This window comes from Crocodylus porosus, unplaced genomic scaffold, assembly GCF_001723895.1.
Source record: "Crocodylus porosus isolate Cpor-Errol unplaced genomic scaffold, CroPor_comp1, whole genome shotgun sequence".
Classification (NCBI taxonomy): Eukaryota; Metazoa; Chordata; order Crocodylia; family Crocodylidae; genus Crocodylus; species Crocodylus porosus.
The window spans coordinates 177193598-177210614 of NW_017728886.1; the positions used below are offsets into that span (position 1 = coordinate 177193598).

At 40.6% G+C, this 17017-nt stretch overlaps 1 protein-coding gene across 3 annotated transcripts in view; it reads right to left on the minus strand.

Moving 5' to 3' along the window:
- Positions 1 to 5134: 5134 nt before the first annotated feature.
- The window catches only part of MC5R (melanocortin 5 receptor), a 28666-nt gene continuing 16783 nt past the window's right edge, over positions 5135 to 17017 (minus strand). Inside the window, exons 1-2 of one of the 3 annotated variants that reach the window (XM_019545432.1) lie at positions 7197 to 7412; positions 5135 to 6328 (exon numbers count right to left, since the gene is read on the minus strand). In XM_019545432.1, coding sequence (XP_019400977.1) covers positions 5265 to 6242 — 978 coding nt within the window. In that variant the 5' untranslated portion in view covers positions 6243 to 6328; positions 7197 to 7412 and the 3' untranslated portion in view covers positions 5135 to 5264. Of the gene's footprint in view, positions 6329 to 7188; positions 7413 to 17017 lie in introns of those variants that run through there. The other 2 variants (XM_019545423.1, XM_019545440.1) reach the window with 2 other exon arrangements.

A 17017-nucleotide genomic window follows, 5' to 3' on the forward strand; every position in this document is an offset into this window, starting at 1 on the left:
ACAGACTGGACTGTCTCATTGCTATGAAACAGGCACATCAAGTGTCTGACACAACTGAGACACTACTGCACAGTAGTTTACCTTTTTAGTAATATATAATGCACGGTAGCCAAATAATACTGCGCAGTAGCATATTAGCAATGTTTGTGCTGTGATGTGCTACTGCTCAGTATTATTCAGCTACTGCAGTTAGCGTCTTGTGTAGACATGCCCAGTGAGTGACCCAGAGCTAGACACAGCAACTGGTCACTGCTCAGACTGTACAGTGTTTTTTCAGTGTTTTTCCCCCCTCACAGCTGATTGATGTCTGTTCAGGATATGGGACAGGGACAAGTTGTGATTATGTACATTTGAAATAATGGGCCAGATCCTTGCCCCATTCCATCTCAGTTGTTTTGTGGGGGCTGTGAGGGTGGTGGTTGCTGTAGCCATCAAAGCAGCTAGAAGCCTGGTAGGTCTGGAAATCTTCAGATTTGTCTTGGTATGGAGAAATCCTCAGAAGCCAGGCCACCAGCAAATGAAAATGCTGGGGACTGGAACACTCCTGCACCCCAGCAATGGCCACCTAGTGCAAGAGCCAAGCTTTTTTGGGCTGTACCTACAATGGCACCAGACCAGTGGCAAGTCTGCTATCAAACACGAAGCTCTACTGAACTATACCTGCTGTGTATACCCTTGACCTAGAACTGAGGTGATGAGAACACTCTAGGGGTGCCACTGGTCTTGACATTTCTGTATCTGACTGATGGAGGGTACATCCAGACAAGTGTGCACGTGTGGTCTGTGACACCGCAGACCCAGCTGCAGCACTGCACATGCAGGTGTTCCCCATGCTGCTGATCTAAGCTAGAAAAAAACTAGCTCTAAAAAAGCAGGGTGGTACACGTGATGGCAGTGTATGCCGCCCAAAAGTGGAGCCTGGCCAGCCAGAGTGTGCATGCTGCTATGTGCTGCTGCTGTTTGTCCCCAGGGAAATGCATGTGCACATGCATCTTCTGGATGTGCCCAGAGATGTCAAGCAAGGAGCAACCCCAGAGCTTCCTCACCACTTCAATTCTAGGTTTGAGCAGGTGGATTGGGAGCAGGTGGGCAAACATTATCCTTTGGTAGTGGCCTCAAAAGCAGTGCACAACCAGTGTAGACATACTCAGTCAAACCAAATCAACTGAACTTAGAACAGCCTTGAGGTTGCTTGCAGTTAAGCTGACAGAATAGCCATCCCAGAGTAGCTCTGTGCACTGACAGATTCTCAGTTTTCCCGGATGCTGTTCAGATACAGCTCTTATTGTCACAATATTCCAAGTTTCCTCATTTCTCTAATCTACTTCACTACCTTTTAACATCCCTTAGCCTACTGACTTCTATATAAGTGGCATCTACTGGCACTAGGCATTAGTGCAGAGGAAATGGTTTATTAAATATATGGATATTTATGTGCAAGCTTCATAAATTAAAAATAAAATACTACCAGTGGCTACAAATTCACTTTTCCATTCTTTTTTCTCTTGGTTTTATCTGGAGAAAAGGCAAACTTCTAGAGTACATTTGTATGTCAATAGATAAAGGTCTAAAAAATTATCCTTTTGCATCTTTCAGTGAGGAGATACTTTAATAGATGAATGGAAAAGTAGTAATCAAGTTTCCTTCAACAGAAGGAGTGTTTGTTTTTTTCTTAGATAGCATGCAGCTCTAGTTTAGATCTGTTTATTAAGCTGGGCTATTAATCCTAAGTAGAACCACCATTAAAAGGTAACTAAATGGCAGTATATAAGTCAGGGTAGTAACCACTGGTACTACAGAGTGGTGTTAACAGAGCTCATTTTTACTATGGTTTGCCGTGAAATTACTATCATGAGGTTTCATATTTTTAATTAAAACCTAATAATGATGACTGCTAAAAATAATACTTACTTTTTTCCAAACTTGGATATAAACAGAAACACAACCAATTTGTTTTCATTCCACTGTTGAATATCAAATCACCTATGGGGACCACACTGAAATGCATGATGGTTCCTATGTATTAATTTTATACACATCTTAATACTATTAAAATAGCCTTTTCCAGGCACTGTTCCAATCTCTTATTAACGTTACTTGCAGGTTTCACCTACTGCGGTCCTATATGCAAAGCTGATAGTAATGGGAGAGGAGAGAATGCTGACAGCTGGAAGAGCAAAAACATAAATTTAAATTATATTTATTCATACATGACTTTCTTTCATAAAGCTTTCAACAACACTATCAGTACAAATTGAAATACAGAAGACCAGGATGTAAAATACCCTTCTGTGAAAATTTTATTTTCAGTTTATCAGCTGAAGGGCCACAGGTTGTCTCAGACTACTGTAATTTTCCAGATAAACTGTAGGAAATACATTGAAAGGTATACTGAACATTAAACGGGTTTCTAACCCTCCACTTTAATTGCCTCAGATACTTACATTTTTACATTAAATAAACCTCGGGGGGGAGGGGGGAAATGCAGTGTACAATTCATAAAAACACCTAAGGCTTTTCCAGATTTAGTTTCTTATTTAATGATTTACAATTATTTACAACACCACCTTACTTGTATCTCTTCTGTTGATGGAAATTAAATGAATTGTCCCATAGTTGCTATCTATGGGCAAGAACCCATGTACTAAGTCGACTTAACATTAGGTGACTTAACTAAGTAGACTTAAGTTAAGCCACATCAGAGGATATGCATGCACAGCTCCTTGAAACAGTGGCAGCCATCTTGTGAGCTAAGTCAACTTAACTAATGCAACTTGAGATAATACACTGCCAAGGTGTATTATCTTACTCTTCATATAAGTTGACTCTGCTCCACATACGTGTGTATGCTCTGACAGTTAAGTCAATGTTAAAAAATTAAGTTGGTTTAACTGTCAGAAAGTTAGTATGTGTGTATACCGCCATCATTAGCTGTATGTACTAACAGATCAGCAGTGAAGCAGACGGTTCAGTGCACCATTTAAGTTCCTCTTAAGATGGGGTTTAACTGGTAAATCTTGCACTGCAGTGGACTTCACCCTTACAGCAAAATTCTGACTATGGTTAAATAGGTGAAATATTATTTTAAAGTACAACTGAAGGAAGAATATGGTCCCTATCATTTTGATGGATTCTAAATACAATCAGTTGACATGTAAGGGCCTAATCCAAATACCATGGGGTTAATATGAGTCTTTGAGTTGGTTTCAAATGGCTTCACATTCACTGGACATGATTTAAAGAAAGTAACCTCTCACCTTTGGAAAGGAATATTTTTCACACTTTTGATACAACACCTCATGATTTTTATTAGGGTTTCCAACCCTCCAGAATTGCCTTGGTGTCTTCAAGAATTAGATATAATCTCTAGAAAACTGCTGAGTCACCCAGCAGACAGATGATAGGGTATTCATTAAAATAAATATTAAATGTTGAATCCAACTTTTACAGTAGTCCAATGGGGTTTTAAAATGTAATAGTAATGTACATTTGCCTTCTTGAGTACAGTACAGTAGTTCAGTCATTAATGTCATTACATCATGTGATGAAACCTCCCAGAATAGACTCAAACAGAGTTGGTAACCCTATTCTTTTATGTATCTCACAGCTTAGTGCAAAAATACAGCATTTGGTAGGATATTGTATATATCTGTAACATTCTTTGAAGTGGGTCAAGACTTTATTGTACGCTGCAGTTCTTGACTGTACTCCCTTCATCTGTGACAAATGCAATATTCTTCACATTATCCAGCTGTTACAGAACATCATGTTTAAGAGAACACAAATTGCTCCTACAAGATGTGAGGGTTGTTGTGTCTCGTGAACCTTGTCAGCCTCGCAGAAAAAAGAAGAGTAGATCAGATGTTAGCTCAGGCATATTTAAATACATGGTTGCATGGTTTTCTGTATTCCTAAAAAACCTGTTTTGCTAGCACCCACTTCCAGTACACCATGATAACCATGCCTGCAATAATATAACCAGAAGTGGGTAATAAGGGCACTAGCTCTGGGCAACTACTTGGAGGCAGAGGAGGGCATAACAATAGCAGCCACTACCACAGCTGGCCCAGCCCCTCCCACCCATGGGACAGACCCTGGTAGTTATGCCTCTGCATTTCTCCGTCGAAAAAATGTTCTATAGGACCAACCTGCTCCATTAGGAGGTTTCCCAGAATCATTTCCATCTGATAAACTTCACATCTCCTAATTCAGTTCATCTCTAACATGAACTCTGTCCAATAATTTTCTCTCCATAAAATCTTTCATGATATTTACCTGGAAACCATATATATATGGTAGTAGTAAGCATATGTATATATATATATGTATATATATATACATATGCTTACTACTGCCTTTTGCATCCTGAAAAATGTATAACTAGCTCTGTCTTTAGTCTGAGGCATTATCACCTTAAAACCAGCATATGATAAACCTTTTTCACAAATGCAGTGATTGGGATGCTGGAGCAGACACGGATTTGTGCTGCAAAATACTATAATCCATACTGGGAATTCCTGCAGTTACTTTGGCTGGTTGTGTGATACGTCATTTGTGACTGTTGCAGTCATGACTGGATTAAAAGATTGCTAGTGTTTGTTTGCATGCTGGTACAGAAGTTCTTAGTTATATCTGTGTCAGTCAAGACCTGACAGCTATAAACTGTGGATCCTTACATCTAAGGATTATTTTCTTTCCTTATGGCTAAATCACAGTTACTGTTCTAACTTTATGTTCAATGAATAAATTATCAAGAAACCTGTTTGTTCTGTACAGTGAAATAAGCCATCTTGTCTCCAGAAAAAACACATTAACCATCACATAAGCTAGTATATATGGTTATGTACATTGTGCTTCACATTAGAGCAGATAGGAATAGCCTATCCAGACCCAATCTATGCAAGCCCCAGCCTATGAAGACTGAGGAGTAAAAGATGTATTGCTTTCAGAGACTTGAATCTGGGCCAACATGTTCTATGGTCTCTTTGATGCACATGCATAGGGTAACTCCTATTAATGCCAGCCAGGGTTATAGATGTGCATGAAGGGGCTGGGGGGAATAGACCACATAATTAAACTAGAAAAACAGCTTTGTAATTTCCCAAGAAAAAGAAAAATCATCATCATGACAAGCAAAAAGTAGAAAGATGTTTTTTATAGTCCATTCAGCAGAAATCAGACAAGATACTAACAATTTTGATTCACAATTCTCTTGATGAAAAAAATTGCAGTTTTTAGTTTCTTACTCAAAAATACATGTTTTCCTAATATTTGCTGGGTAACCCACAGACCATTCTCAAGCTGTAGCAACAAATAATCTCCTTAAAAGTCTTCCGCATTTCCTGGCTACGAAAGGCATAGATCAAAGGATCAATCACAGAGTTGCACATGATGAGGATAAGGTACATGTTGAAATGAGACATGAAGCAAATACAGTAGAGGTTCTGAGGGCAAGAAATCATCAGGATGAGGTGAAGAAAAAATGGAGCCCAACAAACAATGAAAATGCCAAGTAGCATGGTCAAAGTGATGGCTCCCTTCATGCTGGTTCTTTGATGGACAGAGTTGTATCCAGGCAGAGCTGCTATTCTCTTCACATGAGTGCGAGCCAGGAGAAACATGTGTATGTACAGAGAAACCATGAGGAATAACATGGTAAAAAACATTGTGATGAGACAAATGATAACATAAGTTGATTCATAATAAAGAATGAAGATAATGCCACAGCCAGTGCAAAAGGTCCATATGCATGCAATAATAAGCCCTGATCTTTTCACTGTCATGATGTTGTGATAACGTAGGGCATAGAAGATGGTGACATATCTGTCTACTGCTATAGCAAGCAAACTGCACATGGAAGCCACCACGGATATGCAGATCATTGAATCAAAAACATTGTCTATATGACGTACAAAGGCATCTTCCATAATTAGATGCCTATTGTTTATTAAATATATTGTTATGGTCTCCCAAGCATTAGACACACTGACCAGCATGTCAGCTACTGCTAAGCTGCACACAAAGAAATACATGGGCGAATGCAAGTTCTTATTCTTAACTATTGCACAGATGACTAAGATGTTCTCAAGAAGGCTTACAATGCCAAGTGCCAGAAACACCTCTGCTGCAATGACCACCTGCTCACATGGTGATGACTTGCTCTTGACAGTGGGAACCGTAAAGTTGTTGCCAAAGGTACTCAAGTTAAGTTCTGGAATGTATAGCTGATAAGATGTATTCATCTCTGGAGGCAAATGTGTTCTGTTCCTTCTGAGGGACTTGTTGTAAAGGAGGGTGGTAAATGCATTTTCCAGAATGGCAAGAGACCCTGCCAAAAAAACAGGACACGACAAGAACAGGCAGGAGTTGACAAAACAAATATCAAATAGAGTCAAATATTTCTATTTAACTTGGCATGTTCAGCTCCTAACTGTTCTACATTCTGTCTGTTTATTCTTAATTAACCTATCACACAAAAAGAGTTTTTTCCAGCTATCCCTGCTCATGGTGAAACTAAAATCAAAGAGTTTCATTCCCCTTCTTTTTCCTCACACCTTTGTTTTATTCTAATTGTCTTTCCCAGAAGCTAGCACAGTTCTCTGGAAATTGTGGTGAAAACAGAACAACAAATAATATCTGACCGATGTCTCAATCCTGGCAGCCTTGAACCATACAAATACGATTTTCATGACTGAAATCAGGCTGTATCTGCTCACTTGACTGTAATTAAACAACATTTGAATTCCTGCAAGAATTAAGGGCTGAGCTTTTTAATCAAAAGATTTAAATATATTCCTGACATTTGTACTTCTGAAGTTTGTATGAACTGTATTATCAACAGTTTAGCTGCTCAGGTAGTACTATGAAAATGAGGAAAATTCTTATTTTCCAGGATTCATAATGTTCATCTCTTGTACTTAGGATTTAAATATTTTAATTTGGCCAGGAGTGTCACAGGGTAAAATTACTGTCATGAATACTATGGACTTCCGGTCAAATTGTGGACATTTTCAACAAAGGCTCTTTCAGCATTAAAGGCATTCAAAAAGCAATAAAAACCTTAATAAGCAAAATATATTTAGTTTAATGTCAGTGACTCGATGCAAATAAAATGGAATGGCTTTTTAAGTTCAATTATGCTCAGTCTGAAAAGTTATCTTTTTATTTACAATTAAGAAGCAGCTGTACCTATTTACCAGGACTCTTCCTTCAGATCCTATTTCTCTTCATATTCTGCATCCTTTTCTTCAGCCCCAGTCAGAAGTTTCAGCTCCCCTGTGCATCCAACATCAGGAGCTGATGATGCTTTGGTAGGAGCTGATGCCATCACAAATTAAAAGGAATGTGCAAATCCATCGAGCCAAGGCTGCCTAAGCATAAATTACTTACTGTGCAACTGCCTTTATATAGCTTGAGGGAGCTAATGACTTCAGTGCTCAATCCTCGACTCCTCCTTCCCTTTGCTTGCCCCTAACTTGTCTTCTCATGCATTTCCGAAGGGAAGGATTGGGTTCTTAGCCCCACCTAGTGATTCAGATTTGTAGAGCAGTTTCTTTGCTTTTACTCTTAGAAGGCTTTTTGGATCCAGAATTCACTCCCACGCTGTTTGTTTTTTTATTTCAGCCCCTTCCCTTTTTACATATTTTGGAAAACAACAAATTTTCCAGTTTATTGCCAGGCTTGTTTTGTTGCAAAGTTATTTTACATACTTGTTTTTTCTTCTTTCAAAGTCACTGTTTGCACTGGGTGAAACCAAATCTACACAATCTATCCGAATCTGACACTGGTACAGGTTTCCCTTGATTTAAGCAGGTTCTTTATATGCAAATTCACTCTTACGTTATGAGCATATATTTAGACCCATAATTCATTATATGCAAGGTAAATTGGCTTGTAAGCAATCAGCATAAATGCCACCCTGCCCAAACAGGTAAGTCTGTGGGGGGAGGGGAAAGGGCCATGGCCCCAGTCATCCCGGCCCCAGGAGCAGCCAGCGCCAGCTGCCTGCAGCCACTGGGCTGAACTGTGCACCACCTGTCCCCCCACACCCAAGCTCACCCCAGATCCTGGGCTGCACAGTGCTGTGGTGCAGGCAACTGGTGTCAGCTGTTCCCTGGGATGCTTCAGCATAGGCTGGGGTGAATGCAGGCAAGAGGAGCCCTGGGTGGCACAGGGCACAGCACTCACCCCAACCACGGCTACAGTGGCCCTGGGAGCAGCTGACACTAGCTGCTTGCACCAGGGCATGGCACAGCCCAGGAGCAGAGGTGAGTGGGGACAGGCAGTGCATGGTGCAGCCCAGCTGGCATCAGTCACTCCCAGGGCCACTGCAGCCAGGGCTGGGGTGAGTGCATGCACAGCATAAATTGAAGGAAACCTGTATTCCAAAACAGGTGGAAGGAGAGTAATTTTGTTACATTTCTTTCTTATTGTTAATACCTAATGTCTGGTTCATATTCCCTGTCAAGGGCAGCTGAAATTAGATTAAAAGTCATACCATCACTAATCAGAATGGCAAAAAGAAAGGATGAACACTTCCTTCATACTTTGCCTAGTAGCTCCCTCTGGTTTGGGGGAGATCAAGTGGGTAGTGCTATGGGGGTGGAGCTTTCTAGGAGTCATCGTCTTGCAAGGGTAGGGCCTAGACAGCCCCTTCTGGGCAAATACTCTGTTCTGTAAGTAGAAATTAGGCTGCTGGATACGATATGTTAAAGGGGTAGACATAGACCCAAGAGACTTCCATTAAACTCAGATTCCACCTCAACCTGAGTTTTTCTGGGTGACCTTGAACAAGCCCCATAATCTGTCTGTACCTCAGTTCCCTACCTGCACAATAAGCATGATAATATTCCTTTCCTTCTTGTTTATAGATATTGTAAGGTCTGTAAGGCTCACTGTCAAGTAAAATAAAGCCCCTAACCATAGTTAAAGCCTCTAGATGCTACTGTAATTCATAAAATAAACAACAATAATAGCTTGTGCTCTTGGCTAATATAGCAGCCAAGTCTGCTATCCATGCCGGCCATTAAACCGCAGCCCTGCAGCTTGATAGCCCAGAGTCTAGTGAACACAATTGTCTGGAACCTGAACTTTCCACAGTAAGTTGCAAAATCAAAAATGCGTATTCAGAACTGGAACAAAAACTAGCTTAGAGCTTAGTCTCAATGCTGCTTCCATGGCTTTCTGTTTTGGACACGGCTTTGCATTTTGAACAACTATCAGTCCTTGTGAAGTGGCAAAGGAGTGAAGGCATAAAAAAAAGAGTCCACTGAAGTGAAAGAAAATATTTCAAATGGCTTCCATAATCTTTGGGTCAGGCTTGAAATGAGCACAGAGACCATCAGATTCACTCTATACATAAGAAACTAATCAGCTATTAATCAGTGCAAGGTTTGAACCTGAACTTAAGCCAATGGTCCGCAAGATTATTTTATCCACAGAATGCATCGGTCTAAAATACCTTCTGTAAATTCAGTTTTGTTAAAGAACATCTAGCAATACTGGACTCAGCACAAATTTTATTGTGCTAACAAGCAGGGCATATTGTGCATTTTGGCACATTTTCAGTTCCATGTACTACAAATTAAGGATGTTCTATAGTGGAACGCCTGTTTAATTTAGATCTGTATCACAAAGAATTTCCAGTGTTTTAGTTAAATCAGCATCTGGTGGTTATGCACAGTAGGCTTTCCTTTACTGCTGGTATTATTTACACTGTGGAAGTGCCCAAAGAATCCAGTCAGGATCAGGCCTCATTGCACTGGATGCTGTGCAGACATACAGGACATGTACCTGCCCCATGGAGATTATGGAGCAATGGTTTGATTCGTTCCATCTCTGAGTAAGTAATACTTATAGCCTGTGCATAACTTCATAAAGCCAGGGCATGAATTTTGCCTGCAGCTGCTTCCACTGAAGCCAATGGCAATGGTGTCATTTACTATGATGGAAGCAGCAGCAGCCTCTGAGAAGTTCCTCTAAAAATGAGGCACCTGGGTTTTCCCTAAAACTAACCTGAGAGACACATTTTAAGGCAAGGAGCTGCAAAACCCTCACCCAGGAGGGGGAAGGTTTCCTTATTTACTGTCTGAGAGGTCATATCACAATAATTATCTGACTTGTGCTATGTTGCTACATCAAATTGTGTTTAGTATGTCTAAATATTCAAGTCAAGAAGATCCTCCAACCTGGGTTTCTGGTGACATTATTATACTATATTATTACCTTATATAACATATTACATGTTAATATACTTGTATCATATTTTCTGAGTAGAAGTAAAGTAGAGTGGTGATAACTCACCACTACTCACAATCCTAGCACATGATGGCTTGCACAGCACAACAGACACTCTCTTTCCTTTGTCCTAGGACTCCGTTTGTCCACTGAAACAACTAACAGGATTAGGGCTGCAGTCCATGGTTGTCACCCAAATAACATCAGCACCCTAAGAAGTGTGCTATCTAACCAATATGGATATAGTCTGTGACATGACTCTTAATGTGGATCAGAATTCCAGTGTGCTAATACCTCAGCTACTGTTGACCTTCATGGGCATGTCCCCACGAGCGTATGTGTACAGTTTGCAGCACCTCAGACACATTTGAGGCACTGCAGACTGCTTGTGGCATACATACAGTCATGTACCACACCGTTAATTTATAGTGTGGCAGGGTTTTTTGACACCAGGAGATCCTAGTGTCAGAAAAAAACCAGAAAAAACCCCGCTGCTAAAAAAAGCAGGGCAGCACATGTGGCAGCAGCGTGCACCACCAGAAACTGGATCCAGGTCAGCTAGAGCCAAACTCTGGCTGCCATCCAGGCTCCAAGCCACTGGCTCAGCACCACTGCTGCCCCGAGAGGCCCCCCCCAGCACCCCAGGTAAGGCTGCTGGTGCTGGCCCCAGCCTTCCCTGCCCCACCCTGGTCCCTTTGCCATATGCCATGCATCCTTTGCAACATGCAGGGGCATGCCCTGGGACAAATAGCAGCGGAACAGATATGTGCCACTGCTATTTGTCATACAGAAAATGCACACCCCTGCATGTGCACAGTCATGGGAATGTGCCCCATGGATTCTTCTGTTAGTGACTTCCTTGATAGAATCAGGCTCATCCTGATATCTATATGGCGCACTACAGTGACATAGTGATCATGTGGGTCTACACATAATCACCAGTTACATCACCGTAGCGGTGCACTCCCTGGTTATAATGCAACACTACAGCAATGTAGCAGCAAAATCTAACTCACACTGTGCAGTACCCACCCATACTGCGCCGTGCTTCAGTACCTCCTTTTGGAAGTACTAAAGCATGGCACAGAAGAAAAATCACCATACAGCAATGTGTGGACACACCCAATGCCTCATTCATAATTTAGCTAGTCATTCAGGACTGTTGCCTGGGGGTGGCCACCATAGTCAACACTGTCAAAACTATGAGGAGTCATATGCATATGGATAATTGTAGGCCAATACCTAGAAACCACTTTGGTAGGCAACAAGGGTAATGAAATGAAGGTGCAACAGCAAACTGATTTATGCACTGTGTGGTACCAAAGGATACTTATCTCATTTTATCCTGGGCAGTCATCTGCATATCCATTGTATTTGATTTAACCACCCCCACTGTACCAGTATCATCTGTAGGTCTGAGTGAATTACAAAATGACAATTGGTCACAGTGTTATTCTTACCCACTTTCTCCATAAGAAATAAATCCAGAAAGGTGCATTGCTGTCTTAACTCAATGGTTAAATTGCCTTATTTGATTCCAATGTCCTTTCATCTGTTTTTTCAAGGAGGCAATGGGGAGCTGATTGTGGGAGAATTATGACAGGCACTATGCACTTTGGGATCAGAACTGTGCTAGTAGCACAATATTTTTTTAATACCTATTGTGGAAACAACTCCAGCATGTTTTGTCTGATCATTATGAACCCAGAATTATTTTTATAAGAAACTTGCTACAGGTTGACCTAATACATAGCCTGTGGCCTTCTCTACAGAGCTGAAACAACAACAGTTAATAAATGTACAAGTAAAAAATTGTCATGCACTTTATTTATATAACACAGGCCAGTCAATATAAGTCATGCCAATTTGTGCTTTAGCAAGGTTAAAAATACAATTTAAAAGTTTAACACAGTTTGGGCCTCCAACTGTGTTTAATTTTTTTTAACTACTGCTGATTTTAAACTGAATAGCAGTTTCACCTGTGTAGACATAGCTAGTTAATAATAACAAGGCTCTCACAGAGTTCTCACAAAAGCTCCTTGTTGTTTTTAGCACTGTCTGTTTCCAGTGTGATCTCACAGTTCTCATCCCAGAGTCTAAGGCAGGAATACTGAGGCTTGTTTGCTTTCTTGCTTGTTTTTTTCTAGTTTGTTTTTTCATGTACAAGATGTTTTGCTTGTTTTATGCTTTCTGCATAATTTTTTACCTTACTTTTGCGTCCCTTGGAAATAAGATTCCTAAGAGGAATCACTTCCAATCACTACTTATAATTGTTCCAATAACAGTACAAATACTGTGCTCTTCTCACTGCCAATTATTTTCTTCTAGTTGTCTAATTATTTATTACTTTTTCTTTTTTTAATTCTCCTAATCTTCACATTTACAAATTCCTTTGTACATTTGGTTTTCCCTTGAAAACATTCCTTACATCTCAGCTTAGCTGCATTTACAATAGCTTTCATTGTTCCTTTTAATACTTGCAGTAGACCAACTGATTACAAGAGATCATTCGCACAGCAGGCTGGTTGGTTTAGTTGTCACCCGTTAGGGTAATGAGAGGTCCAACATACACAGATTTTGAACCAGTAGCTTTTGGATTCTTGTTCCACGCACTGGAAGATGTTCTTATACCTTGCACAAAAGATGCATTTGACCTTTTGGGAAAAAAGGGCTTAATTTTTAATTTGTGTAGCATCTTAAATTGCATAACCAACAGGCACACAAAGGCCATCCTATTCCTGTTAAAATCACTAGGAATTTGTTAGTGATTTCAAAAGGAAGAGACCCTAAGAGGAGAAATTACTGTAATATTGGAAGGAAATGAAGTGTAATAGAATACACTTAGAATAGAATAGAATTCTTGCCAGGAATAGTGATGGCACAAGAGACTGGAGATCTTCTCCAGCCATCCACTAATGCCTATGCCAGTTTTAGTAGAGCAGGAGCTAGGTATGGAAGAACAGCAACAGAAAGTGCTGGGGAAGCTACAGTGAAAGGGATACTATTTCAATTTTTCCTTCCCACCAATGTAGCAGAGAACCACTCCAAAACTTCTTTCTTGTAGCACTTTCCCACCATTGAGACTGCCAGAACAGGAAGGCAACCTTCCTTCCCATTCAATACTTTTTTGCATGATGATTAAGTAGGTCTTCTGAAATCTTTTCCAAGGGTTGGAGATCCATGGCTATCCCTCCAATGATCTAATATGATGTGTTTGTATGTTGATTTGATTCTTTATTATGAGGCCACCCCAGATAGATAGATAGATAGATAGATAGATAGATAGATAGATTTCCAATGTAAACATGAAGAATGAAAAGGGTGAAAGGCAGGGATTTTTGAGGAGGTATCTTTTCTTGAATCTGCTGGACAGTTGGGATAAAGATACAAAGTTTTGCATGAAAGACATTCGTCATCTGATTTGAGCAGTAAAAGCCAGCACAGATTTGTAAAAACCAATTGCAAAAGAGGGAGAGAAATTCCCAGGGGTAACAGCCAAACATGTAGCAGAAAATAGGCTGATTACTGGGAGATGAAGGCCTAACAAAAGGGATGAGGGCCATTCTGATCTTTCATGTGCAGGAAGAAATCAGGAATCAGTTAAGTTATTGTGTGTCATAAAACCAATATCATTGTTAAGTCATTGGCTTCTAGTGTCTGGCCAGCTTATGAATTTTTGTTCCCAAGTTTGCCTTGTAAATAGATTTCCTTTAAGCACAAGGATAGCCAGGTCTGAAAGGGAGTGATTTTTCTGTTAAAAAAATGTGTTCCTACTGATATAAGTGTGTCTCTGTCCTTTCTGGTTTTTCTGTGAGAGTTCATTCAGGTTCGTAGTTGCTGTTTAGTTGCACCCACATAGTTACCATGAGAGGGTTAGGTGCATTGGCTCAGATATAGCACATTTTGGGAAAGGCATGTGTAGGATCAATAGAGTCTGATGGGTTCTTTGCAAAATAATGGTAGTAGCAGTGGATACATTGACCTGTTAAGCAGGTATTGTTAAGGCAAGGCTGTATCCCATTTAATGTCTGTTGAGTAGTCTGTTGGGGAGTTTACTTCTGATGAGGAGTTGGGCAAGCTTAGGAGGTTGTTTGAAAGCTGAGAGCAAAAGGGCTACAAATATTTCTCTCAACATCTGATCTTTGTTGAATATTGGCTATAATTGTTTGGTGATTCTTCTGATAAGTTCCCGTGTGGGGTGGTAGGTGACTACCAGATGTGTGCAGTCACAGGAGGGTTTTTTCAGTTTCGTAGCAAGTAAGTGTGATGCATCTGGATAGCTCTTTCAAACCTCCAGTTTATTTCTCTATTGGAGGTTCTTTTAATATAAAGGCAGATTTTAGACTGGCCAGGTGGGCATCATTATTGTTCTTCTCAGATGTGGTGGTATCTATCCAAGGGCCTAACAATAGATTGCAGCTTTTTGGTGTGTTTGGAATGATTGCTGGTCTTGTGGACATTAGTGTGGTGGTGTGTGGATTTTTTGTATACGTGGTTTGTAAAGTGCCATCCAAAATGCTGCCAAGAATGAGTAGGAAAGATTTTCTAACATGTTGTGGTAGTGCTGAATTGATTTTCTAGCTGTGGTGGTCCAGGAAATACACATGATCCAAGGATTTCTGTGGGTGATTTTTTATTGGACCAACTGAATGATCAAGATTGTTTGGAATGTAGGCCTGAAGAAGAATGGCTTGCATTCAAAAGCTTGGACCCAGCCTGCAGTTGGTCCAATAAAAGAGATCACACACAAAATCCATTCCTCTCACAAAGATTGCCTTTATTTAAAGAAAGGAGGATGTACTAGGAGATTGTTGTTCATACTCAATTTGGAAGGTTATAAGATGGATGAAACCTTGTTATTTACTGGTAGATTTAATCCATTTAAGGGAACTGTAATAAACAGCTAAGCAGTAGGGCTGTGCAAAGCTTCAGTCCCTGATTCGATTCAGCAGAGATTCAGTCTGATTCGGTGGCCAAATCTCCAAATCCAAATTGAATCAGAGGACCCTTTAATCTCTCTGAATTGATTCAGAGAGATTCAGAAAGATTTGGAGATTCGAACATAGATAGAGCTTTAAATGTTTTTTCTACATACCTCTAGGTACCAGTGTAGCTCGTGAATGCTGCAATGCTGGGGCACACGGAGTGTCCCACAGAAGTGCGGTGAGCTCCCCAGTGCACTTCGTAGCAGACCCGGAAGTGGACCAAAAGCACTTCTGGTCCACTTCTGGGTCCACCAGGGAGCACGCTGGGGGGCCCCCCCACAGGTCAGTAACTGGTGCCTCCTGGGTCTGGATCTGGGAGGGGCAACTGGGGTCCCCCTGTGGCCGATCAAGTCGGGAGGGCTGTGGGGGAGGCCTTGCACACACCCCAGTGGACCAAGAAGTGGAGCAGAAGTACTTCCAGTCCACTTCCAGTTTCACCTCCAAGCACGTGGAGGGTCCCCCCCACACACACACTCCTGTGGGACGCTCCATCCACCCCAGCACCACAGCGTTCACAAGCTGTGCTGGTATCCTGAGGTATGTAGAAAAAACTTTAAAAGATGTGTCTATGTCTAAATCGCTCATTCTCCAAATCAGCATCGAATCTTCAGATTCAGATTTGGTCGAATCGAATCAGGGACAGTGATCCGAATCAACAAATCGCATCACTGTCCCCGATTTGGGCTGAATCCGAATCAAATAGGGCCCGCTTTGCTCACCCCTACTAAACAGATGTTTGCACCCAAAACAAAGGCACATGCAACAAAGCTCAGGAATCTGAATGCTCTAGGCAGGGGGTCTTTGATGGGGTATTGTTTGGGAAGGGATGTGGTGGGGGACTTCATGTGAAAGAGTGCAGGTGGAAAAAAGACGTAACATTGAAGCCAAGAGAAAAAAGCTTTAGTAGAGCCTGAACCACACTGGTTCACAGTACTGGGAGAAGCCTAGAGGGTTGAGCAGAGGTATGGAGATGTGAATGCAAAATCTGCCTCTTGTTCTTTTTATGCTCAAGAACCTGGACTTTGTATATTCTCACAATTTAACAGAATTGTATTGAAGCCTCCTATCTCCATCACGTGGTTAAAAAGGAAAGGACAGACCAAGGGTGGTGATACATCTATGAGAGTCAAAGCATATGTTGTGTGTCGAGAAGTAAGGTTCATTAGGATATATTACAATATGTTTGTAGAGGATGGTGCTCTGATAGAAGCCAGTCATTGAGTGTATTTGTAAGGAATCAAATTACCATTATAAAGGATTATTTATAGTAAGTATACTTTTGAAATAACTTAAGAATGTAAGCAAAAATATTGCATATTATATATTTTTAGGAAAATATGCCTTTCTAAATACAGTACAGGTAGAAGTTCATACACTGCTTTTTTTACTGCTTTAAGGTACAAGTTGTACAGAAAAAAATTGCAGTCTTCTCTATTCATGACAAAATGATATTTGTTTTATCACTGAAAGTTTGCTCACAGCAGCATGTACCCCAGAAGAGATTAATGGTAGAAAGATATTGTTACATTCAGATGGATTTGTGTGTTAGCCGGTGTTAATCCTGCTGGTTCAGTGTACAACTTTTACTGAAGCCAATGCAAGTCCATCCAGTTTGTCTGGTGTTAATACATGTATCTGATTCCACTCCAGTGTCTTTCCCTGGTGATTTCTATTGTTCATTGAAAAAGTATTTGTTATGCCAGTTTATTCACAGCTTGTCTTATAGCTGTGCATTGTTTGTCTAAATATAAATTATATAGTTATAGATTATGACTTCAAATTATACTGTGCTCCTA